The sequence below is a fragment of the Salminus brasiliensis genome, chromosome 13, assembly GCF_030463535.1.
Source record: "Salminus brasiliensis chromosome 13, fSalBra1.hap2, whole genome shotgun sequence".
In the NCBI taxonomy this organism is placed as follows: Eukaryota; Metazoa; Chordata; class Actinopteri; order Characiformes; family Bryconidae; genus Salminus; species Salminus brasiliensis.
Window position 1 is genome coordinate 9,865,687 of NC_132890.1, and position 27,237 is coordinate 9,892,923.

The 27,237-nt window shown below is 41.4% G+C and overlaps 1 protein-coding gene across 2 annotated transcripts; it reads left to right on the forward strand.

Moving 5' to 3' along the window:
• Nucleotides 1–232: 232 nt before the first annotated feature.
• On the forward strand, nucleotides 233–24,942 carry kiaa0513 (KIAA0513 ortholog). 2 transcript variants are annotated; one of them, XM_072695565.1, is made up of 13 exons: nucleotides 235–335; nucleotides 9,755–10,253; nucleotides 12,026–12,125; nucleotides 12,271–12,344; nucleotides 13,007–13,077; nucleotides 13,440–13,644; nucleotides 14,780–14,820; nucleotides 15,695–15,773; nucleotides 16,048–16,125; nucleotides 18,209–18,238; nucleotides 21,905–21,985; nucleotides 22,316–22,410; nucleotides 23,133–24,942. In XM_072695565.1, the coding sequence occupies exons 2-13, from the start codon at nucleotides 9,871–9,873 to the stop codon at nucleotides 23,180–23,182; spliced, it is 1,287 nt and encodes a 428-aa protein (XP_072551666.1). In that variant the 5' UTR covers nucleotides 235–335; nucleotides 9,755–9,870; the 3' UTR covers nucleotides 23,183–24,942. The 2 variants fall into 2 exon arrangements, with proteins under 2 accessions (XP_072551667.1, XP_072551666.1); XM_072695566.1 differs by lacking the exon at nucleotides 18,209–18,238 and having other exon boundaries at nucleotides 233–335.
• Nucleotides 24,943–27,237: the final 2,295 nt, after the last annotated feature.

The window sequence follows — 27,237 nt, forward strand, 5'->3', positions numbered from 1 at the left end:
GCTTTGAGAGAGCTACAGGCAGTGAGACCTTCGTACAGAAAGCATAAACGGAGGGAGAGAGAGAGAGAGAGAGAGAGAGAGAGACATATAGAGTGATGATAGTGAAGATGCTGACGATGAAGAGGAGGATGGGAATCACCTCCTCTCACAACGTAGCGTCCATCGAGAAGTGCACAGTGCTCGCAAAGTGTCACGTGCTTTCTGTCGACGTCATTGGAGTCCCCCCTCCTCGTCTCACTCGAGCTGCTACGCGTGCGCGTTACCGCTGACTGTAGAGAGCGGAGTGAGACACGGGAGCGCGCAGAGAGCACGTAGTTCAGCCTGGGACTATTTTGGTGAGTTACAGCGAATTTAACCCTCACGAGAAAGCTCTCCTAGCGTATCTGGGCGTTTGTCCTAGCCTAGAATTTCACCAGCTAAAAGTTGCCCCGTTGTCGTGTTTGGACAGACGCGTTAGTAGCGCAGGCAGCAGCTCAGTGGCTGTGTTTTCATTTAGGTCCGGTCATCTTGTCCAGTTGGGGTCATTTCTCACCCGTTGCACTGCAGTCTCTGCGTGTGTGGTCAGTTCAGAGCCGCGTCCTTTCATTCATTCAGTCGTGGCGTCTGTAACGCAGCTCGCTTCAGCCTGTGCTGTCGCTCGGGGCAGTCAGCCATCAGATGATTGCACAGCGTGTGTTGTTTACATTGCGAAGTGGGAGGAGAGAGGTTTCATTTTAGCTTGCTGGCTAAAGAGCTAAAGTGAAAGTCAGAAGCTGGAGAGTTTCTGAGAGGTTTTTTGAAAATAGTAGGAGAAATCACTGTAAATAATATCTGTACGGACAGCCGGAGTTACTGCAAACATCACTATGTGGCCGCGTGTTCGTCCCGTCCCCCTTTCAGCTCCTTCAGTTGATGAACCAAGGGTTAATTTATAAGGAAGGATGTCGTATTTATAGCCTACCTAGTCATTTCTGTGGAGAAAGTAGCCGAGCGTGTGTTATTGCTGAGGTCAGTGTGAGTGCAGCCCCCCTAGCGTCCGTCGTGGAGGCTGACTTGGTGAAGGTACTGCTGTTCTGCCTCGCTATTTATTCCTCTTTAATTGCCCCCCTCAGATCTAGCTACAGCTCTGAATACTCTGGTGGGTGTTGGGGATGTGTTTCTGAGAAGCCTCACTCACCTCAACCTCATTCACAACCCAAACTCAACCTCACTTACATGTTTACTGCTTTTATTTGTTAAAATGGTCTTTAAAGAAACCATCAAAAAAAAAAAATCATAATTCCTAAATTCATACAGTATAATTCATATCGCATCTGATCTGTTCACTGTGGTTAGTATAATACTGTCAGGTCCAAGTATTTAGACAGTGTCACCGTTTTTTGTAAATTTGCATCTGTACACCGCTACAATGGGTTTCAAATGAGAAATCAAGATGTGACGTGTATACTTTCAGCTTATTTTAAGGGCTTAAACAAACATTTTACAAGGCAAATTAAACCTATATTATTTTGGGTATGGAGAAGGAAAGGCAGAGCTTCTTATCCAAAGCATATCACCTCATCTGTCAAACATGGCGGAGGCACTGCCATGGCATGGGCAGGTATGGTTGCCAGTTGAGCTAGGCCACTGGCCTAGGGTGGCCTTATTGATTATTTGACTGCTGATAAAAGTAGCAGGATACATTGAAAATGAACTGTGCAGAGTTATACTTTATACTTTTATTTTATTTACTGAAGACAAATCTGAAAGCAGGAAAGCCCACAAACAAGCCTGGTAAAGACTCTTAACCGAGGAAACTCAGCATTCGTTAATGTCTGTGTTTTGGTCCAATTACTTTGGGCCTGTGACAGTAGAGGGTGTAATCCCTAAATGGTTAATGCAGTGTTTTTATTAAACCTCTTGAATTAAAGCTAAAAAGATCAACATCTTAATTGCTTTATTTGGACAGTGGCACTCAAGCCATATAGGCCTAAATATCCATGACCAGGAAACAGCACTTTTAAAACTTAGATTTGGAACACATCCCCTCTTCCTTCTTCTTTCCTGAGGGGATAAATGTAAATACCATTTCTTGTGGATTACTTGTGAATATCAGTGCTCCTGCCATCAGGTGGATCTTGATAAGAAAACAGAGCTGCATGTAACATCTATGCTGGAATTGTGGCTGAAGAGAGCTTTGGGAGGGAGGCCTGTTCTCTGACAAGGCCTGTGTGTGCTGTCATATTCACATCCTCCTCGTGATAATCCTGGAATTGTACGCATCAAACGTCAAGAGTGTGATCCTAGATCAGCAGTCTTATTCATAGACGCCTGGTACACAAGGCTCTTTGTACCTGCAGACATCTGAAAGCTCGGAGAGATTGCATAAGTACTGCTGGCGATGCCTTGTTACTGTTGCACCTGAGCAGATAGGTGTAGACTCACTGTAGTAATGTTGTTTAATCCTTTAAATGCCTGTGTGGGGTTTTGCGAAATTCTTGCAAGGCTAAGTGTAGGACAGAGTTCAGGGCATTTGTTTTATTGTTTTAACCCCAGATTAGCATCCACATGCGGCAATGGACCTCCATCCATCTCAGTCCTATATGTGCTATCTGTTCTCTAATGATGAATCTAACTACTATATACAGATGCCCAGTCTTATGCATAAGTGTGGGCTCTCTTTGTTCAAATATGTTTTATTTTGTTGATTAATAAATGCATTATAAAGCTATTGACAGCTGCCAGTTTAGTATTTTCTTTGAGAAAGACAGAGGTAATGCTGCCTAGAGCCAGTCATCTAATGACCTTGTCACAGCCACAGCCAGTGTTTTAGAGGCCTTTCCTGTTTATGTAGCCGGAGTACCAGTCCTACAATAATGCCAATTTCCAATAGCGCTTCTATGGGAATAGCTATTGGTGAGTACACTTCCTAAACAGGTCTGAAACACTGGAACTTTGTTACACTTTTATTTTTTGTGTGACTAAAATCAGTAACTACAAACAGTTATACATTTGCGAAGTTCTGCTGGTGACACTTTCCTTATTTTCAGTGATAAACAATATTGAGACTGTCTTATATTGAACTGCAAAGTCCCTGATTACCATTGAAATTGCAAATTAATAGCAAAAGTTTTCATTTTTAAAATATTTCATTTGAATTAAGTAATTGTGACAGCCGTCATGTATACAGTGGGATGCAGAAATTAGGACACAAAATTTTTGTTGATATAAATAGTGAAGTAAGTAGAGGATGAACTGATTAAAAAGATGGATATTCATTTTAAACAGGATTGATATTGCAAAAGTTTGGGCACCCCAAAAAATTTGAGCTTTTAGATAACGTTTACCAAGCCTCAGGCCTTAATTAACTTTTTTTTTTAGGGCTATGGCTTGTTCGCAGTCATTGTTGGGAAAGGCCAGGTGATGCAAATTCTAATGCTATATTAACACTTCTCAAACTTTGCCCCAACGAACAGCAACTTTGGGATCCTCTAAGCAGCTGCCTAGCACTCTGAACATTAACATAATTTATTCCCACAAAGTGGAAGATGTCTTTAAGAGGAGAGCAAAGAGTAGTCAGGTGGCCGTTTACTCATAATGAAAGACAGCCCAAGAAGTTCACAGAGCCAGAAGCCCTTTGCATGGAAGGATGGTTTAAAATCCCTCAAACAAGAATTATAAAGACACTCAGCTGGCTACTAAGAGACACTACTATACTGTGATACTTGCCAAAGGGGGTGCCCAAACCTTTGCTTTAGGCTCTTCTTTTTTATGTTGAATCTGTAAAAGATGCATTCAGCTACATTGTGCACCCATACCTGACACAGAGGTACAAATAAACACACACACACACACACACACACAGCCTGTCTAGTACTGGTAAAAAAAAATATATATATAACATTATATATATATATATATATATATATATATATATATATATAGGCAATACAATAGAATAAACATGAACATATTGGCACTATCCCTCCTAATGCCAGGCATGGGCTAGAGGGGTATAAAGCCCAGCATTGAGCTGTGCAGCAGTGGAACTGTGTTCTCTGGAGGCTGGTGCTCCATGCAATACTTTTAGGATGAGCTGGGCAGTTGAGGGTGAGTTGGGGTGGTGATCATTCAATATTCTGATGCTTTTGTCGCGTTAATTTTTTTTATGCTGTTGGAGCATTTTGTCTACATGACAAAATATTGTGATAAGTATTGTATGTCGTAAAAATGTCTTTAAATATCGTGATATAACATTTTTGCAGTTACAAGATTTTGGTGAAACAGTGATATATATATATATATATATATATATGCATACATCCATACATACATACACATACATAGATCTAGTGTGCTGAGATGCCATAGCTTATCACGAGGCTCTGTTCTGTTGCTATGGTAGTTTCTATTTTTATAGTTTGATAACCCAACACTGAATGATAAGTACACTAAACATGAAATGTGGCCTCTGTCTTAGAACAAAAGTGCAGAGTTACCGTAGTGGACGTATTTGAGTTTAGCTTTCATGGCAAAACCAGGATAATTAGGAGATTTTCTACATTTACCATTCACAATAACCTAAGTTCACTTACAATTACATACCGGCATATAGCTGGCTACAGGCAGCATTCGGTGTGGTTGGTCTTGGCCTGTCTTGCATAAGGATGATATCTTGATCCCATTTGGAATGTGTGGGGGTGCAGATGGATCTGCAGTTGTGGCTGGACAGCAGCTCTTTTTGACTTGGCAGAGTGCTTCAGACTCTAGAGGCTGGAGATTAAAGTCCCTTCATTCTCAACCAAGCAGCAGATCTGTTCCCTTAGCCTGTTTGATTGCAAGGCATTGATGCAAAGCCCTCTGGTCGAAGAAGGGAACACAGTGTACAAGAGTAATAGCAGTGTAGCCTCATTTGGGCATCTAGGCCTAGTTATCATTATAGTCTGTATTGGCTACACTGTTTAGCATAATGTGATGTGTGGGACATGCAGCGCAAAGGACTGTCTGAAATTTCTCACTCTTCAGAACACTGATGATGAGAGATGGGGTAGATTCCCTCAGGGAAAGTGGACGAACATAATTGCATAATAGCGCACATGTATCACACTCAGTCAAGCGTCTCTGTGGGCATTTTGTTTCACGCGTTAAGCATATTCTTACTCGTCGTTCGAAACCACTGAAAAGTCACTCGCACCTGATGTCAGTTCCTGTGAACGTTCGTTGTGGTTAAATATAACCTCGCTCTTCTTTATAGACTCCAGCCTTGCTAGAGTCTTCTTTGTCTTCATGCAGAGGATATATTAGTCGTCCGTTTTCTGGCCGTGAATAAAACCGCTTCCACAAGCTTAGTAATGTACCAAACAGTATTTTTGGAGTGCATGTTTGAAAGCATCCCTTATTTTCATCCCATGTTTGACCACCCCGACCTTGTTCTCTGGTGAGTGCACAGAGCAATTTAAACCCCCCTTTTCTCCCTCAGGCCTATTGTGTCCCTCTCATTCTCTCTGCACCCATTTATACTCTTGCTTCTCTGCTCACCGCTCACCCTCCATCTACCTCCCCGCTTTGATCTTCCGTGCCTTAAACCCACAGATCAGGCTCACGCAGTCACTCCAGCTGTGTATCCTCTCATCACGGGGGCTGACAGCACCAGCGCCAGAGCAGGGCCCCAGGGCGCAGAGCGCGGGGGCGTTATGATGGACAGGGAGCGTGGGAGGATGGCGGAGAATAAGGGGGTACACAAGGGGCTGTTTTCCAGCTCAAGGAAGCAGAAATACTGCAAGCCGTAGAGCCTCCGAATAATAATCATAAAATGATCATTAAGGGTTTAGAAATGCATCAGTGCACCACCAGACTGGGGGTGGCATTTCGGTTGCAACAGTTATGGGATGCTAGAATCAGCATTCGATGAGTGGTGTATTTTGCGAAATTTCGTTTTTACCAGTGTTCCTGAATCTTCCCATTTATTTCATTTCATTTACAGATTTGTCTTGAAAGCAACATTGTGTGAATTAGTATTTTTGGTTCCTGAGCTCCCCACACAGATGCAGAGTGTAATAACACCACTGCCGTGAATACAAAATGAGCTTAAGCCTCTTCCATGTGGGCAGGTGCAGGACAGTGGTATTACAGAATTTTGCTCCATGTTCCATACTGCTGTAGCAGCGTTTCAGCCTGTAGTGGCAATGACAGAGACACCATTCTCCCTGTTACAGTCAGTGGAGCATCAACATGATTCTTAAGCTGCTGTTTTATAGTAAAATGTCTACATAATGTTGTCTTAAAGGAGGTGCGCCATTTCACAAATGGAACCGCTGCATCAGAGTAGCATTAGTTACACTACACTGCACCTACCTTCACTGAACAAATCCTCTCCTACACGAGACGTCCTGATTTTCAGCTTTATGGGACAAATGCTAGCCACGGGTTAGTTAGTTATAAACACCTACTCCCTGTCAGTGGGAGCAGAGAACGTGTTGGACCTTGGGTGGTAGAGTTAAAGTTATAGACTGTGTCTCAATTAAATTCTATACACAAACACTATACAGTATATACTATTCTTAATGGAGAAATGCGATAGAGATTTGACAGGTTAGTACACAAAAGTTAACAGGAAGAGATTTACATTTACATTTATGGCCAGAGCGACTTACAAGGCTCCTCGTATTACAGAGGAGGGCCAACCTAGTGTTAGGAGTCTTGCCCAAGGACTCTTATTGATGTAGCGCAGCATAGTCACCCAGACTGGGAATCGAACCCCAGTCTCCAACGTGGTGTAGTAGCTCACTAGCAGGTAGTGGTGTTATCTGTTGCGCCACACCAACCAAGAGATGAGACATTGCTATGCCAACATACGTCTCAGGTTGTCCTGCCACCGTCGCCGCTGCACTTACATTGTTACCTGCCATTTCTTTTGTCATGAGTGGCTCATCGCTGGATAACAGCATCCATCAAAACCATTGTGTAAGCATTGTGGATTTTTGAAGTTATCGTTTAGATTACATGCTACATGCTAACACTAGGTAGAATTAAAAGTTAGTTTGCAACTGGGACGCACCCATAGTCATTTGTTTTGTTTTACTGGTGCTGCAGTGAATTGCTGCCTTCAATTTGTCTGTTGGGCATGCTGTGATTTTGAGGGTCCTGCTTTCTGTAGGTTATCTCTTTTTGCCATCACCAGTGACAGAAGCCCCCTGACACAGCCCCTGACCATGCGGACATTCTGACATTTTATGTGGTTAATGATCGATTTGCCCGCCTAATTGTTTCAGCACTAATAATAAAACTAATAATGGGTGTAAAAATCTCAGTTTGAAGGTGGGGATTCCACAGCATTGTGTTTGTACTGTTAAGATTCAGAGTACAGGATGTGCTCATTTTGGTTGGCTAAGGTAAGATTCTCAGGGTATTCCCTAACGTACACTTATAAAAAAATAGGTACGTTTTTGGTTTCATTAAAATCCATTTATGTAAAAAAATATATATTTTAAAGGTTCTTTACATGAATCTCCTTCACAAAAAATGTTGATGAGATCACAGATTTGCCCTCATAATAATAATAATAATAATACGCTTTTATTTTGTATAGTGCTTTTTTCAAAGTCAAGGTCACCTCACAGTAACGAACCCTGCAACGTAGAGGCAGGGGCGAAGGTGTTTTTCTCTGAGGGGTGTTCATGCGTGGACCTCACGAGTCACGGAGAGGTGATTCCACACACTGCACTGCGATGAATGTCGGAATCAGCAGAAACACGCCTCTCACTTGCTGGGAAAGCAGAACAGTGGGGTGCTGGGGAAGCAGAATGCGTAACAGCCTGTAAGACTTTGCTGATGGCCACATTGGGGATATTCAGTATTGCTTTATAGCTGTGATTCATTTGTTATGAAATTAAGAGGGCAATGAGATGCTCTCTGCAAACAGCATGAAATAAAATAGGCATCATAGCTCTCCAAGCACAGTTTGCCCCCAAGCCTTTTCCTTGGTCAGTGTGTGTATGTGCTTCAGTATGTGTGTGTGTGTGCATCAGCCAAGTCACGCTTCTGCAATACTGCATTACATAACTGCCCTATCAGTCCTAATGCCATCCTCAGTATTCCAGGCAATTGGGGTGTTCTTTCACTGTGTCACATTGAAGCTTGCATTAAAGAACTGATTATGGGTTATAGGATCTTGGGGATTTCTGTTATATGGAGCTCAGGAATGGTGTTAGATCACTGCAGACTTTCTTTTCTGTACAGATGAGCCAAAGTCCATGCAGCTGCTGTATTGTCTGCACTGTATGAGAGCGAAACAGATGCCATAATCATATGTTGCAGATTAGCCGACAGTCACAGTGGTTACTCAGGAAACAGATGGCTTTCTCTCATGGATAAGATGAAGTAACTGCCTGCATGTTATTCACGACCTCTTATCAATACGTTTTTAGCCTGTGAGAATGTATTTCTTTTAAAAAGGAACAGTCCCTTTGGGCTGTCAGAAGGTGTTGCGTCGTGCCAGAGGCCTGACAAAACACATTTTTTGCCTGCAAAGCCATTTCAGTGAACAAAACCCAAGGGAAAAATGTACCAGTGGCAGTGTATTTGGGCATGTTTCAAACAGAGAATTCAACTCCCATTCACTCCTTTAAAAAAATATGGATCCACCACCATCCATTAAAGCACCTTCTTTAAACTCAGAAGAGAAAGACAGTCTTACCATTTTGGGAAACCACAGAAATAACCACATTAATGGTTGCAGTGGTTGTGAAGCGACTAGTAAACCATAGCATTCTTATCCTGAAGAGAGAAAGGGGGTCAGAGTGATGGAGAAACAAACAATCTGTGAGGTCAGGTTATGAATAAAAAATTGAATTAACTATTGAATTAACTTAAACAAACTGCTGAGCTGAGTCTGTAATAAAAAGGAGCTAGCTGCTACAGCATTGTGAGCTATTTGAATAGTCCAAGATTAATTCATATTTTTTATTTACATCAAATTAACATGATTTAGTCCAGATGTAGTCAATCTGCCATGACATGTTTAGAATCAGACGTTTGCTTGTTTAGAGCGGGAGGTGCCATTTCAACTCGGATGTTGTTTTTTTTTTGGAAGTTCCAAAAATTCAACTGGTACACCCCCACAAGTCGGGTTTCCTACTCAAAAAGTTAAGGGGAGACTCACCAATGCCAAGTTCAGAATCCACGGCCGCACTGCATGTAAATAGCAGCGTTCCGGCCGTGTTGTAAACTGAACTGAACAGTGTGCTACGGCAGACAAGTAAATGTGTTTTGTGAGATGCGAAGTACAGTGTTTTTCCAATGCATTTCAGCCAATACAAAACTAGTTTTTCCTCTGTGTTGGAGGGACTTCCAGCCATGTTAATTGCCCTCCTGTTGGCTGTGCTGAAGCCCAGTGAAGATTTTTGGGAGTCGGTTGGTGCTGTTTAATGGTCCAGGCGGAAGTTTGATACCACTAATATTCAGGGCCAGACATGAAAATGTAGCAACTTTGATGAAGGTTAGTTGTACAGTTTATTATGTTTGGCTGTGCAAAATACCATATAATGGGTTATCAATTGGTATTACTCACGATGCCAATGCAAACATAACATTTTGATGATTTATTTGAATTGTGGCTTTAAGGTTTATATAGTGTCTTGAAGGATTGTGCTAACATTAGCTAGCAATTGAATTTAAATTATGCATAATTTACAGACGACACAATATTAACAATATTCATTTTTTATATTAAATCTTTTTATTTTATTTTGAACACTACATAGCCACATTTCCAAAGTTATGCCTCTTTCTGTCTCAGGTCCAGCTCTGTGAGGAGACTGAGTAGGTAGAGCAGCCCCCCCCTCCCCAGCACTGTGAGCCCTCCTGCGTTCGTGTCATCGCAGCAGTCCACCTGTACCGCCCTCTTGGATCACCATGGAGGGGGCTGCAGTGGAAAACCTCATAGACTTTGACATGCCTTCCAGCGCAGAAATGACAGCGCCCTCTGCTGTTGGTGCACCCAGTGGAGCAGGCTTGTTCTTTGGGGAGCCTCTTGTCCCAGAGCCAGCGAGTGCAGCCCCAATGAAGCTTCCAGAGCCTATTGCCCCCACGCCGGCTGCTCAGGAGGCAGTGGAGGGTGCTGACGATAGCGATGCCACAGAGTCTGCAGACAGTGAGAACGAAGCCACAGATTCACCCTCCCACCATTCAGAATCACGCCGGTCATCGTCCTCGTCCAATCACAGCGCTGAGGATCCAGACGTGACAGAGCGGCGGGAATTCATGAAGGCCTATGTGGAGAAATTGTTTCATGGAAGGTGAGACAGTGATAATAATGTACTTTTCTAGACCCCCATTTCTCATAGACATGTCACATACCAGTAGTAGCCAATCCACTGCATATTTAGTTTTTAATCTCTGAGACACCTGATATAATTAATTAGCTCATTAAATAGCCCTGACTGAGTTGAAGCGTAAATGTTATAGCTGGGGTGATGCAGGACAAGAATTGTGAAATGCAGATCTAAATATTTAGCACTGAAGTGCTTTCATGTGTGCTTTTTGGAAATGTACTTCATCATATAAGGGCTCTGTTGTAATAAAATGTTTTAGAACAGTAAGCCAAGTACTGTTTTTTATAATTTTTTGGAGTGTAAGAGTCTAAGAGCTCATCTGGGGTTAGAGTTTGCCTTTATAATCTGCAAAATTGTGATGTGTCGATGTTCAATAGCAATGTATGGCACTGGGCATCTTGGAATACTGTTACTGCATTTTAGGCAAGCAAGTTACATTTTTTCACCCTGGGATTGATTTAGATAGACAGAGCATCTCTGGTTTCATGAGTTTCCACTCTGTTGTCACATTGTTGTCCACTTCTTTTGTGATGCTTGTACAGCTGTTATAGTGTGTCATTGGACTGGGACACATTCACAGCTCACAGTAGGCCATAGTGCTCTCCTTTCGTATTCAATGTGTAGCGCACCAAGGTTTCTACCACCTAGACTGGGGGGAAAAAAGACACAATGCCCATTAAGACCAAGTTAACATTAAGTTAAATAAATAAATAAAAACATTTTTGAAAGACAGAAATCCCCAAAATGTAAATCCACCAACTCTTCCCTAAAATCAGTGGGAGCATGATCTGCTGCAGGATCATTTGAGTACAGAGTGGTTGAATATGAAACAAAGTTCAGGATCAGATAAAAGTAAGTCCTTAATATTTAACAGCTTTAGCAGTGTGTGAAGCAGTGTGTGTAGCCATAATATTACTATAACCTGTAACATCGGATCATTTTGAACTATTCCATGATTATTATATTATTATGATCGAGTGGCAATAGTGTGATGAAAGTGTTTCAGCAGTGTTTCAGCAGTAGGGTGACTAATAGAATTGGACAATTTTACCTCGCAGAATGTTTGTTAACATAGAAATTCATGTCCAAAACACATTGTTCCATAAAATCAAACGTGTGTGATCCCTTTCTGATGGTACATGCTGTACTTTCACTTTAGCTTTTACAAGAGCTACCTGTAGATCAGATCCCGTGATGACATTTTATGATTGTTGTAGACTTCTTAGAAAGCTTTTTGAATCTCACCATGGTAATAACACTCACTCTACCAATCAAGAGCAAACTAACTAAATAGTTGAGGTTTAAATATGACAAGCTCCATCAAAATCCTCTTTAACCATGTTCAAATCATCTGCGGCTGATGTGCTGCACCTGATTCTTAATATAAACATTTGAAGTAGTAATAAATGGGGTGTGTCCTAACTGTTTTCTCACAGGAAAATGACATTTTTATTATTGCAGTTTACAAATTACTTCAATAGATATTTCTTCAGTGTTATTTGTGTAGTTATATTACCCCATCTCTCAGTATTGGCCAAGTAAAGATCAGCTGTCCATATGTTTAAAGATGTCCTTTTTCACAAGTGTTTAGTTACATGATATTTTAAGAATTTAACAAGTCATGTTCATATGGGTTGTAGTCTTTGTTGGTCAGCTATTGATGTAAACTAAATCACTCATTTATATTCTGTGTCTCACTCGCTCGCTCTTTCTCTCTTTCTCTTTCTCTTTCTCAGGGAGGACTTTGACCAGGAGGAGAAGGCACGCTTTGGAGAGTTGTGCAGTGGAGAGAATGGCAAAGGCAGGGAGTGGTTTGCCAAATACGTCAGTGTTCAGGTATGAGAGGGGAAAAGTTCTTAAACCACAACCTGTGTGTGTGTATATATATATATATATATATATATATATATATATATATATATATATATATATATATATATATATAGAATACCTGAACATGATAAAGGTTTTTTTTTCACAGCGCTGTAACTCTAAGTGTGTAAGTGAACAGACGTTCTACAGGCTGGTTCAGTCCTTTGCAGTCGTCCTGTTTGAGTAAGTAGCATCAAATCCAGAATTTCACCATTGCGCAACTTAAGACTGATTACATAGCCTGGAAAATACTTAATAAATCCACCTTCCAGCTCCTCCAACGCTCATTTCTTTTTGCTGAGATTATGTCACGATTGGCCAAATGTCAAGGATTAAATTTGTAAGTATTCCTACAGAGCAAACAGAATTGCAAGAGCGTGTAATTTCACAAATCATTTGCATTTATCCCTCATTATCTGAATGCCAAGCCTACATCCTCCTGTTTTAACCCCTGCCTTTCTAACATGAGTCATGGAAGTGAACCATAATTTGGAAAGGTCAGGAACTACAAACGCCCCTCCAGCTAAGGCTTCTCTAATGAGGCCTTTAGCCAGCACATATTTTTGTTGAGTCTGATAGCGAGGCTAAAGGAAACATGACATTCCTGTCACCTCTGTCTCGCTTTGGTGTCTTGACGATGCAGCTGAGTGGATGGAGGATTTATTTGTGTTTTATTGGGATGTAGGCCCAAGCAGTCACGTAGCATTCTTGGAAGGCATTCCGCAACTTAATTTCCTGAAGACTTCCTGTAGAGTCAATATTTGTACATGTGTATGTGTGTGTCTGAATATGCACTGTTAGTGTGATATGACCTCCAGCTGGCCTCTGCTTTGACTGATTGACAGATGCTACCAGATGGATGATTATAGCCCCGCCAAGCACTTAATGACCATGTGCTTCACGTATTACTACATTGGTAAGACTGGAGTTCAGTCCTGATTTTAGAAATGTGCTCTTCAGTTTAATTCTAAGCTTGTAGATTTCACTTCATGGTTCCACTATATGGTCCTGCCCAAAATGGGCATGCACTGCTATTTTTATGGTTTCTTCCTCATGTTCCTAAGGTTCTGTTGTCTTTTCTTGGCTCATTAGAGTTCCAGGGCTATTTAACTGTTATAGATAATGTCATACCAAAAACTTAAACTAGGCCTGTAGGTTTATTTTATAAAAAGAATGAGTACCTGAACAAACAAGGTTACTGCAACTACTTTTTGATTTGTGGTTGTGGGTACCTGTGTGTGTACACCCACAAAAGTGTATGTTAATCCCCTGTCACAGGAAAGTTACAGCTGTCCCCCACGGAGCTCCTGGACAGGCCGAGTGCAGGTATTGACTCATACCTGCGAAGTGGGAAAGTCTGGCTCTCGGGCAAGAAGGACATCGCTGAGAGGATGCTGAAAAATACATCTGCTAAGACGGACATGAAGAGCTTCTTTGGAGGCCTTGAGAGCAAACTGAGAGGCCCCTCCACCCGCAAGAATGAGTAAGGAAACCTGTTCTTCCGTCTTTTACATTTACAAAGGCTAGACCCTTCTTTTAAAACAACGAAACTAATTTGCTGCACAGAAAAATTGTTTCCTATGAGTAAAAAAGGAAGTTTGCAGATAGTATTTACTGTACTTAAATTTGGTGACCTTTGGACATTTAGAAATCTATCCAGATATTTGAAATATCTACAGAAGTGAGCTTAAATTTAAGCAGTGGGCATGTTTATCAGGGTAAATCAGACTTATATTTTCATTTAAAAGCTTTACAAGCTCAGAATGTGCAGGTCTAAGTATGTCAAGGCAAAGCAGCGCATGCAGTGAGTTTATCTGGTGAAAAAGTATTTTGTAAAATTGTAAGAACTGTACAGTGGCATGCAAAGTATTAGAACCCCAAGAAGACCTTCAGACCTGCACTTTTCTACTGTGCAGCGACACCTGCTCAAACATGACCTTCATGGGCGAGTTATCAAAAGACGTTTCCCACATCCTGACCACAAAACTCAGCGTCAGAAGCAACATGTAAACAAACCGATGCATTTTGTGAACAGGTTCTGTGGAATTAAGCGATTAAAAAATACCTTTTGGCCACAATGAGCAGAGGTATGTTTGTGAAAAAGGGTGTAGATTTCATGAAAAGAACTCTTCTCCAACTGTTAAACATGGGTGTGGATTTATCGTACTCTGGGCCTGTGTTGCTGTCAGTGGCACAGGGAACACTTCACTGGTAGAAGGAAGAATGGATTAAATTAAATGCCAGCAAATCTGGAAACAAGCATTAAACTGTGTGTAAAAAAGTCTTAAACAAACCACAAAATCCAATTGACCAAAAGGTGCAAGCTGAAGATTTTGCCATAGCCCTCACAGTCCCCCATGTCATCTTTAACTTTGAAAATTTTGAACAGGGATCCCCAGACTATTGTATGCCACTGTAAGCTCCAGACGATTTTCCTCATCACTTATCAGACTAAATTTGCACCCCTGTTTAGCCTCGTAACTTGTCTTGGCTGATTTGGAGTGGAGGATAATATTGTAAATTAGATTTTTTTCTCAAGTGGCATGGTCATGTGGTCTCAGGTCATTGATGTGGTCATATTGACACTCCATCTTTTTGTTCTTTTTTTTCACCTACAGAGATGCAGAGAGTCCATCAGAAGGAAAACCGAAAACGCCAGGTAAATCAAAGACCATTGTATCCATTGAATCTCTTTGGACATTTTCACATGTGCACTTTTTAGTCCGGTTAAATCAGTCTTTGGTTCGTTTTCACCCTTGATGCGAGTCATTTGGGCAGGTGTGAATACAGTATTCACATTCAGATGCGGACCAAAACAACCACACCGAGATACTTGGTCTCGGAACGGTCCCAAATGAAGTAAGTTCACATGTGATGAGAACGTGATCTGACTTCAATCTGACCCAACTATGAGGTGTGCGCCGTAGGTTTGAGCTAAGCGGCTCCAATAGCCAGGTGTAAACCTGGTATGTTGCTCAAATAATTATCTACTTCTATAAACAAATGCCACCTCTGCCATTGCTCCATGTTAAACTGCACAGGACCTTTTTCTTGTATTTACTTTCTTGCTCCCGCCCCAGACAGGTCTGACCAATAAGCAAAGAGAATGTTTTCACATGGTTTGTTGTGACGCACTTTGGTGAGCTTGAATTTTTCCCTGTGTGAAAACAAACCCAAGCAAGGAAAGCGCTCCAAGTTTACAAACTTGTTATCTGATTCGGACCAGAGCAAATATGTGAACTAATTGTGTAAGATCCCAAAATCAGACCAGCAGGCCATGCCGTTACTGAGTGTTTACTAGCTGTCTTTTAGCGCTACCTTTTTGCTTGATTAAAAAAAATCCAGTCTGCTTCTCAGTCTGTCAAGCAGTGAGCTGTCAATGGTTTCAAAACACTGCTTTCCTCAGAAGCAATGCCAAAGACATGCCCCAACCTGCCCTGAGCTATATTCCTGTCTCCACATGCTTCTGAGACCTCTCCAGCACTGATTTGGTTCTGATGGATATGTGTGAATGTGTGTTTTATCTCCTACAGCCTCTCCGCCTGCGTCACCAGTGAAGAAAGAGGGAGAGAAGATTTACTTGTATACGCACCTCAAGCAGCAGCCGATCTGGTGGGTGCTTATTCATTCATTGCACCTTTTTTTTAGTTGTTGTGTGGGTTGCCAGTTTCACAATTACCATGTAGTGTTGTTTATAACACTTGACACACCAAACAGTGAGCAGAACTATTGTACTATTTAATTTATTGTCCTGTAAAAACAATACATTACTATTGTTGGCTCTTAAAAGATAATATGACCCTGATCATAGCCGATCACCATGCTAATGCATTACAAAAAGAGACCACCGGTTCTCCTGTAATGATGTCTTGATCTCTTTTCAAAGGCACACCTTGAGGTTTTGGAATGCTGCGTTTTTCGATGCAGTGCACTGCGAGAGAAACAAGCGTTCCCCTACCACCAGGTGAGAGCAGTCAAAAAGACAGTGCCCTGTGCTTTAAAGGATATGTATTTTTTACAGGATATGTATCTTTTTGAAGGTTTTGAGAATATGAGTTAAGTATCAACATTATGTGTCCAAATGTTTGTGGACATCTCTTCAATCGAATGCATCTAGCTACTTTAAGTTGCACCTACTGCTGACACATGTGCAAATGCACACACATGCAGCTTGTCTAGTCCCTGTCAATACAAGTATTGCAAATACAATAGGACTCTCAGGAGCAGATCAACATAATCCTGTTGGCACCATGCCTAATGCCAAGCACAGGCTAGAGGCTCAGCATTGAGCTGTGGAGCAGTGGAACTGTGTTCTCTGGAAGGATGAGTTGGGAAGTTGGGGATGAGGCTGGGTGGTGATCATCCAACATCCTGACCTCACTAACACTCTTGTCACTGAATGCAATTAGATCCTCAATCCAGTGCTACAAAATCTAGTAGAAATTTTTGGAGTAGAGACAGTTACATTAACAAAAGAAGAAGAAATGAGTAGGTGTCCCAGTTATTTTGTCCATATAGTGTATATTCAGTCCAAGTTTACGTTATGTTGAAAAGCCAATGTTCAGAATGAATTGGCTAATTTTAGCAAAATTAAGAGTCACTAAGTGGCATAACACAGCTCCAGGGGACTGAGGTTGTGGGTTCTATCCTCACTCAGTCTTTGAGGAGTTTGCTATGTTCTCTCCATATCCATGTAGGTTTCCTCCAGGTGCTTCAGTTCTCTTCCAGAAAACAGACATGCTAGGTGAATTGGCTATGCTAAATCGCCCCCCTCCCAATAATGTGGGGAGGCTCCAGACCGACTGTGACAAAGATACATGAATGGAAGCTTCTTTTAAGGACGGCACGGTAGCACAGCAGATAGTGTATATGTTCGCCGCAAAGCTCCAGAAGCCTCCAGACGTTGTGAGTTTGATCCTCACTCTGGTTTGTCTGTGTTTGTCTGGAGTTTGGTGTGTTCTGGCCTTGGGTTGCCTCTGGGCAGTTTCCTCCCACCTCCCAGAAAACACATATGGGAGGAAAATTGGCCCTGCTAAATTGACCCTAGAACTCCATGGGGTTTTGAATTGAATTGAATAGAATTGTCCATGGGGTGTTCTCATCTAGTTGTGACTCTTTATATGCATGGTCCCCCTGGGAAGCAGTGGGAAGCAGTGAATAGGCTGGATGGAAGGATCCAAAATGATCCACAAAAGATCAAAATAATCAATTGTGGACATTGATAGCCCTCTTCTGCATTCACCAATAGAAAGGGACCACCACAGGACCACTGCTGCCATTCTTCAGCAGTGAGCCTAAAATGCTAGTGACCTCTATGTAGTAATTGCGCTAGAACAAGAGTATCAGATGCAGCAACTACAGTCAACTTATGTATATATCTACATAGTGTACCTAAATTGTGGATGTACCTGATAGGCAAGGTAGGTGAATATTAATAACATGACAGGGATCTTATGTCCCAGGTTTGGAAGACCACCACTATTGTGACTAATGTATATTTATATTTCAGCTCTTACACATCTAATTCAGTGAATAGAGGGCTTGGTAGTTGATGAGCTGGTTTAGGTGTGTAAGAAAATTGACTTTTAGACTTTTTGAAACCTTGAGAACACCCAGTCAAGAGCTGCAACTGGAGGACTCTACTATTGGGTGTTCTCAGCTAGGTGTGACTCTATGCATGCTTTTCGAATCATGTGTTTTAAAGGAGTGTGACAAAGCAAGGGCGTGAGGTTGCCTTTGTTATAAGTGTGATAAAGGCTTCAGCATATTGTAGTAACTCATATATAGACCAAGTCTCTGGGTGAGGAAGATTTGTGTATGTGCTCCTTGATGTTTTTTTAAATGCTTAAATGAAAAGGTCTGATATTTACCATGCTCTCAAAGCTTACTCGATGTCCCTGTGGTAGACACTGCTGCACCAGTCTGCTCATCAGCCTATCTTTCCTTCTGTTTCTCTCTCTTTCTCTCTCTCTCTCTCTCTCTCTTTCTCTCACTCTCTGCATGCCACTCTAACCCTTTGTCTCCTTATGCCTCGCTGCCTCACACAGGCGGACGGCTGAGGAGGAGAAAGCCGAAAGGTCTGTCGTTCATTCTGTCTGCTGCCCTGGACACCACTAGGCAGAAAAAGGGGCCAGGGAGAGACTCAAAAGCAACATAACACAATAAGGGCCCCAGTACAAAGAAAGAGATTGTGACAGGGGAAGGGTGTAGTTTGTTTTGCCCTTGCCGGAAGCAGGGTCACCACTTTACTCACTCCTCCTGTCCTGCGGAGCTGCAATGCTGGGAACGTTACACAGTTCAGCTGCAAAGTCATCCTCCCCAGTATCTGTCTGTGGAGTGTAAGCTGGGCAGGAAGTTGCGTAAGAAGCTGATAGCATTTTCGCTGAGCTTTTAAAAACAGAGGAAACCATACCCAGAACAGACCCACAAAGACCTGTTGTGGGTTGGTCTTACCTTACAGTGTAGATCTTGAAGTTACTGGCCTTCAGTGTAGTAGGGTTTGACTATATATAGTCTATTTTTACTGTGCACTGTGCAGAAGTTTTATGCATGTAAAAACTCACATTAGAGCAGATGCAGGTAAATGTAAATACAGTATGAAGTAACATAAATGTCTCAATATAAAGGATGTAGTTGAGATCTTGTGAGCTAGTTTGAAGAGTAAAGCCTGGTTCCAGATTTGAGGGTGCCCTGGATCAGATAACGACCCTAGCCAGATAAGGCCTATCCACCCAGATAAGGAGCATTTCAATTCAAATTTTCACAGGTGCCTAAACATATACATATATTAGTATGTGTATAACATATCATATATTAGTATATATAAATATACACATATTTATATGTATTACCTTTCTAATTGCCACATTGACTAATAATGTGGTCAGTTGGTGTCAGCAGAACTGGACACTCAACCTTACTTCGCTTTTAAATGACTCGACTTTAAACTTTCCACGGTAGTTTCAGCTTTCATCATTATGGAGCTCATGCAAAACCAATTACAAGGTCGGCGATTAATCAAAGCCTTGACTTTTTATTCATCTGTTAGGCGTATAAGCCATATTAGTATGTAAGACGCCTTCAGCAAACGTTTCTATGTTGAGCCTATTTCCCCAAACTCTATTAGGGGCTGCCTCACTCAAAGTATTCTTTTGAAATAAGCCATGGGCCATTAAGCATCTCATTTAAACTGCACTGCTGTGCCTCATACATGGCGCTGTGTGATGAATGTACGCAGCAGACTGTATTGGGGAAAAGTGTTTTGGGAATTCAATGAATGTGCCAGTATTTGTCTTCGGTCTCGAGGCTATGGTTTCTGGGTAGTAGTGTCCGGGTTTCTCTCTCGGGCCACTCTGCTCTCAGTGTGCTGGTTTCTGTGAACACTTTGTAGCTTTGGTGTACCATGCACTCATTTATCATTGCATGCCCTGAATGCACTGTGTAGGTCGTTTGCATGCGGACTGTTCTTGCTTTTCGTAGGAAGTTCTCTCAGCAGTGGGATTCCATTACTCTTCCAGATCTTGGTGGAGATTGTCCCTAAACCTGATACAAATGTCTTTCTCAGACCAAATCTGATACCTTCATGAGACTCTGTGAAGTCTCTAAAAGTAACTGTTTCAGGAAATCCTGAATCAGCTACAAGGGACAATCATCACCAGGGTGAATGCAGTACTGTGCAAAAGTCAGAGATCACACTTTGTTCACTTCTTTTCCGGTTAAAATGTCCAATGAGAAAAAGCTTTCTGACATTTTTAGTGTCAGGCCGAAAGGCAAAAACCATAATACACAGAAAATTGCAAAGAGCCTTATCAGCTAAGACCCTGTCCACACGTATCTGGGTATTTGTGAAAGCATAGCTAGCTTTTTCTCTCCAGTTTGGCCTCCCCTCCTTATGAATATGGCCTTTTAGATCACTGATAATTCTTAAAAAAAAAGAAATTTAATTATTATTAAATAGGTTCCAGGCTTTTCTCCCGATGATGAACTGTGCATGATTGTTGCTGACTAACGACTGGGTTTACTTTTTTCATGACACTTTAACAGATCGTACTGAGCTTTGGAAAAGTTATGTGAGATCAATTTAAAAACATATTTCATAGTTTTCAGGTCTGTTTCAGTGGGACCACATACTTCATAAGGCATTAGCGCCCCCTGCTGGGCTGGCATGCAAACATTTCACAGTTTTAGAGCTGTGTTTGTGTTGTCATGTGGACCGAGTGATTTTCTTCTCATCTAAAGAAGGCCCAGATACGTTTGAACAGGAACTAAATATAAGAACAAGTATTTAGTGTCTGTATCTCTGTCAGTCACACATGTTTATTAGAATATTTAAAAGAGAGGTCTGGCACATGCATTTTGGAAGTGTTTTATTATATTCCTGCTGTGTTTTCTTTTAAACTCTGACACTAAACGCTTTATGGAATACCCAAGTTTAACATAATTTTAAAATTTCAGTTTATCATTAATATATGAAAGTCAGTATATAAAAAAGTGTTCAGAAGGGCTTTCATTTGGTAAAGAACATTTACATAAGCAAAATGTTCTTCACTCATATATCTCTTTTACAAAAATGGTTCTTTATGGAACCATAAATGGTTCTTCTATGGCATCACTCAGAAAACCTTTTGTAGCACCTTTAAGTGTGGCACAGCAAATTTATTGTTCTAAGGGCATCACGTCAGCTTCAGCAGTTTGATTTGCAGTTTTGATTTCTGTCTGTTTACTCCTCTCAGTAAGGGCATTCAAGTCTCTAAGTTTTCTCTGTAGCTTTTAATATATATTTTTTATTTTTTGCCTTTGATGTCTTTTTTCTTATGGAATATGATTATCCTATTTCTAATCTCATCAAAAGAATGTCCTGAAAATGAAACTTGTACTTAATTACTGTTTTGACTGGAAACTATGAAGGGTCCTCTCTGGCAGTTGCACAGAATAATATTTCAAAAATTGTTCAAAAGTACAGAAGAATGCTCACTCCCTTATATGTGCCTCTAACTTGAAGCCTAACTGCATCATCAAGATGAGAAATATTGTGATGTGTTGTTGGGTGTTACTTGACTAACACACAGGACCTTGTTTCATTTCAAGGTCTATGGTGTGGTGGGGAACATAGCATGACATATGGTGAAGAAGTTCTGAAGGAATTCTACCTTCTGCTATGTGGAGTTCATGTATTTTCTTTTGCTGATTACAGTTTGCCTTATGTTCCTTGTTGACCTTGACTGCAGCTACCCGCTAAAATTACTGCTAAACACTTTAATGGGTTTAATTGAAACATGCTCTGCAGTCTCTGCTCAATTATGTGCATGCATGAGTGCTAATGTCACGCTACATTAGCATGTCCTTTGTCTGTCCTTTTGCACTGCTACCCATTACTCATGATGCTGTCTGTTTCAGCACACCTACTCTTTGCGTCCTATAGAGCAGGATTCCCAAATTCTGGACCTGGAGGGCCAGTGTCCCACACTGTTTAGTCACTTCCCTGCTCAGACACACCTGACCAGGTTTAGTAGGTTCATTTGTTCAGGGAAAGCACTAAACTGTGCCCCACACCGGCCCTCCAGGACTGGAGTTAGGCCCTGCTATGGCGTTTGTTCTAACAAAAGAACGGAGGTGTAAGATACACCTGGCTCTTGGCAGTGATGTCCTCCCTAAGCTTTGTTAGTCTCATACTTTATTTTCTCCAGTGAAACTGAAAAAAGCTGCCAACCTCGAGTGCTGACTTCTGCCCTTAACCTCCTCAGGGAAAAGTGGTGTCACATGACTCAGGAAGAGAAAGACGACAGCTCCAGGATTGATGAAAACATAACCTTCGGACAGCTGGGGTGAGTGTCATCTCCTTAAAAGTGACAGGGGTCAAAATGTTGCATGCCTTTGCGTTCCCAAAATTATTATTGAAGAAAGCAGCTGCTCTTTACATTGTGTGTACATTGTATGATGAGTGGACCAATAGAAATGCTCTAAAATAACCTATAACAAACGATGCTGACATTAACTTACATTGAACATTATGAATGTTTTTGCCTTCTGCTAGGAAGTTACCATTTTGCAGATGCTTGTCCTATTCTGAAGAGAAAAAGGATAGTAAAAGCACTTTTGTCAGCTCTCATATTTGGTGTCAAGATCTTCATGTTTTTGATGTGTGTGTTTCCTAGGACCTTCACCCATAATATGCTGGCTTTTGGCTTGAGTAAGAAGCTCTGCAACGACTTCCTCAAAAAGCAGGCAGTTATTGGAAACTTGAATGAAGGTAGAACATCACGTCCCCTACTTAGACACACTGTATCCTGTATTTTTTGTTTCATCAGGTTGTTCTTAAAAACAGAATACATTAGAATTCAGATGTATATGTTGATGTATGTCTTCAGTCAGTGGCTTGGGATTCTATGAACATGTACAAAGCAAGACCTGAACACTTATTTGTGTAGCCAACAGCAGTCTCTATAGCACCTCATATAACCACATTGGGTTCCACGTCTGTCTGCTAAGAACAGAAAGCTGAGGCTGCAGTGAGTATCACTGGGCTCACCCAAACTGGACAGTAGAAGAAACTGGAAAAATGTTACATTGCTTGGTTTCTGAGGCACAGAATTTGGTGCCAAAAGCATGAATCTATAGACTCTTAACTGGAACATGACAGTTCAGAGTTCTTCAGGAGCCTTCCCGGTCACCATCAATCTAATAGAGCATGTTGCTAATGAGAGATTAGCAATATGAACACCTGAAAGCCTGCAGGAATTGTGTGACAATCCTGTGAACATGGACCAGAATCTCAAATAAATGTTTCCAACATTGTGTGGAACCCATGCCACAAAGAATTTTAGCTATTTTGAGAGCAAATAAAGGCCCTACCCAGTTTTAGTATAGTGTTCCTAATAAATTGCTTGGTGACTGCAATGAGTTAGGAATTTTTAATATAGAAAATTATGTAATTATGTATTTACTCCTGTTTGTTCTCTTTCTCCTGCTTAGAGCAATACAAGTTGCTGAGTGACCATATTGAACAGATGGCTGTGGAGTGAGTCGCAGATACAGAACACACCTGTTCTTCTACACTTGCACCTTCATTCCAGCCTCCCTCATCAGTTCCCCATTAACCAGTATTGCTCAGCTTCAGCTGGGAGCTCCACATATGATACATATCATATCGGATCATGCTACAACCGCCCTGAACACAGCTGAACAGCTGTGGTTGATGAAATATTTGGCAATAGCAATTCACTGCATTATCTTACTCAAGTTACTGCAGCTGTGTCTCTCCAGCAATTACAGGATTTCAAATATATCAGTATCTGATGGATCAGCCATATTCTTAATGGCTATGTGTCGTGGAATTCATGTACAGTATATCGTAGAGCCAATAACCTACATATTGCTGTTCAGCTAATATTCAGAAAGTGTCCTTTACCTTAGTAAAGTCAAGCTGGAAAAATGACAAACACCTTCAGATATTCTCCTCACCCTGACCCTGGTTTATCTCCAGAAGATCCTTGTCCGGTGATCCCAGTTCAGCTGATTGCCCCCCTTATTACACCACATTCCTCTTATTTGTTGCATTTGTTCAGCACCTATTAATAGAGCTGAAATTGTACCCATTCTTTCAGCCTTATAGTCTTTTTAATATTTCACAAGTCGCTCTGCTGAGATTGCAACATCATAAAGAAATCTACTGTATTGTGACAGACTGTCCAGCCCCAGCCCTGTGGAACATGAATCCAGGCTGTTTGTGGTCTTGTTTGTAGTCGTTTTCCCGAATGAGACCCTGTATCAATCATGTGTGAAACAGTGTTAATATTATTTGTTTAGTACATGTCTCCTACACATGGTGTGCGTGCCTCCAAAGAAAACATTGTAACTCCAGTCTGTTTAAAGTGCCTTTAAAGATTTCCCTTATCCCTTGTGCAGTGTTGGAGACGTAAGCCTTTGCATCCACATGATACCCTCCCAGTTACTGTATGGCTGCTTTAGAGGGGCGTAGTTAGGGCTGCATTCATGTGTACTGAATGTGTTTGCTGTGTATTTCTGTATTCGTGGTTGTCGGTAATTCGTGCTAGATTAGGTCAGGGCAGTCTGTAGTGATATAGGATGACATCAGCATGACCTTCTGGAGCCGCTGTTTATGTGTTCTACTCGGTGTGCATGTGTGTAAATGGTTTCCTGTCAGCATGGTGAGTAAGTAGAACATAGGTAGTTGTAGTGTAGTTCTATTTTGAGCCAACAGAGGGCGATCATGCTACTCCACTGCGACTGCTGAGCTGTGGAGGAGAAGGTTAACCACAGAGTGTGGTGTTTCTGGAAGGTTTTCTGAATTTACTGAAGTCTCCTCCAGTGAGGATAAGGAAAGGTTAATATATTTAGTTTGTAAATACAGAGTTTTTATCGCTGTTGTGGTTCAGATTGCAGTTTTTGCAACACGTTGACTGGTTCAGAAGGGATCACTGGTTTGTTAACTGTTAATTTATACAGTGTTTACGTGGCGTCTCATGGTGTGCATGGACACAAGGATGGGCTGCAACCATTTTAGTGGTGAAATATGTGCTTTGTGTGATCATGATGTAATTCTCAATGTAATGTAATTCAATGTGAATGGATGTGATGTAGTGTCTGAGTTACATCTCCCCTTAAGTGCCCTCAGATTCCCTACTGGAATGTACCACTCACAAGCTGTTAACCCATACCCTTATGTGTGATGTTATGTATTGTGTTTCTAATAAAAGGTCCCAAAAATCTTGTCTGATTCAAAGGATGTCAATGGACATTCAAATAAAATACCTTTATTGTCTGTATTCTTCTCATATCCAAGTTTGGTAGGTTGGAGTCAGAGCACAGCATCAGCCATGCCACATGACCCCAGGACCAGAGATGGTTAAGGGCCTTGCCTTAGGGCCCAGCAGTGGCAGCTCTGACAGGCAGACATGGGTATCAAACCCACAACCCTTTGATCAGTAACCCAGCGCTCTAATCACCAGGCCACCACTGCACCACATATTGAAATCCAAAGTGCCTCAATTATGATATCAGTCTTTTCTCAGACGTGTGCATATGTGTGATTGTGCACTCTGCTGACTCCATGTGTGTGTGTGTCCATGTGTCCCTGAGTATGACCAGGCCGAGGCAGCACAATGTGGGAGCGTTTAAGACTCCCTGGTTGAGGGAGCTGCCAAATGGCTGCCATGGCTGGCTGAGTGAGTAAACAAACAGTGGTCACACTGGCCCACTCTGATTGGACACACAGTAATGAGCTGTGAAGGGCCAGACACTGGTGTCACACAAAGAGAGCTCCACTCCTGCTAATTAGTGCCAGACCCCGTGCTGAGCAAACGCTCCTTATCTCACACATCACTCCTCACTAATCACACCCCAGGCTTTGTCATTACACACACATACGTGCGTTTCTCCTCCTTCCCTGCCTCTTTCTCTTTAGCCTAGTTGTTGGCATTGCTCTCTTTTAAATCCTTTAGTTGACATCCTCAAGGCTTACTACATTTACTTCCCCTCGCCTATATGAGTGCAAAAGGTTTTACTGCAAATAAAATGATAGCAAGACTTTATAACCTGTTATGAAATTGAATTATTGTAAAATCATTTACAATTAGGGGAACGTTTATGAGCCCAGGTTATAAATTCATGTTAGAAATACTTATTTAGCATTTCTAATATTTTCATTCACCAAAATGATCAAACGTAGTCAGTTAATAAAGAAAAAACAAAGTGTTTATAATAAGAATTATTATAATAATTTAAAAAGGCACAATGTGTTATTTACATGTATCTAAGCTTTACATGTTTTTGTGCAATATACACTTTATGGACGAAAGTTTTGGGACACCCACTCATTCATTGTTTCTTCCCCTTAAATCAAGGAGGAAAAAAAAGAGTGTGTCCTGCTTTTGTTGGAGTAACTGTCTCTAATGTCTAGGTAAGAAGGATTTCTACTAAATTTTGGAGGGGCACCGCTGTGAGGATTTGATTGCATTCAGGGACAAGAGTGTCAGTGACATCAGGATGTTGGATGATCACCATCTCACCTCATCCCCAACTTCCCAACTCATCCCAAAAGTATTGGATGGAGCTCCACCATCATTCCAGAAAACACAGTTCCTCCACTGCTCCACAGCTCAAGCTGGTGGGGGCTTTATACCCCTCTTACCCACGTCTGGCATTAGGAGGCTGGGTGCCAGTAGGTCATGTTAATCTGCTCCAGAGAGTTGTATTCTATTGGCAATACTTTTCCACAGGGATTAGACAACTGTGTGTGTGCATTTGCACATCTGTGTTAGCAATGGTTGCAACTTAAAGTAGCTGAATGCATTCATTAGAAGGAGTGGACACATAGTGTATTGCTGTGCTCAACATTACCATTAATACCACAACAGCCTATGATTTCTGTGAGGATTTTTTTTTAATATAACCCTTTATAATGTCTTGGATTTCTTCACTATTCCTCTTGGCATATAAATACATACAAACATATTTGAATTCAATATAAGCTCAGCCATCATTAAGTCTTTAAACCATATCAACATTAGCCTTACATAATTAAAACAAAATCACTGTTCATTTTATTTTTCAAAAGTAAAGATGGAAAACCCTGAAGAATCACCTATATATTAATGCTTTGTTTGGCCCCCTGGCTGTGGTCAATGTAGCTGGTCAGTGGAGGGGATTTGAGAGGCTGCTGCACTTCTTGATCCCTCTTAGGGAGGCTTAAACTGGTTCGTGTTTCCCCCTTCAAGATTAAGTGTGAAGCACGCAGCTGGGTGGTCTCTGACAGGGGCAACGCGCCTGCAGTAATGAATAGCCTATATGTGACACACAAATGCATGTGTGTGTGTGTGTGTGTGTGTGTGTGAAGGTATGTGTAGACTTGTAGACTTGCATAGGCACCCATACCACATCAGCAACACATCTGGCATTTTTACAGTGGACGTGATGGCGTTGCACAAAAGAGGTTCTATTTAATGGGAAGTTTGAATGCCTGTGTGTTCACATGGCAATTGCACCAATATGGTGTAAACTGTACACTTTTAGCCTTTAACACTTTTCATGCTGTGTAATTTCAGTTGTGCTGCATAGT

Coding starts and splice junctions, on each gene's coding strand:
- kiaa0513 (XM_072695565.1), top strand. CDS start 9,871: ATGGAGGGGGCTGCAGTGGAAAACCTCATAGACTTTGACATGCCTTCC. Junction 12,345..13,006: donor TTTGCAGTCGTCCTGTTTGA/GTAAGTAGCATC, acceptor ACTGATTGACAG/ATGCTACCAGATGGATGATT. Junction 13,078..13,439: donor CTTCACGTATTACTACATTG/GTAAGACTGGAG, acceptor CCCCTGTCACAG/GAAAGTTACAGCTGTCCCCC.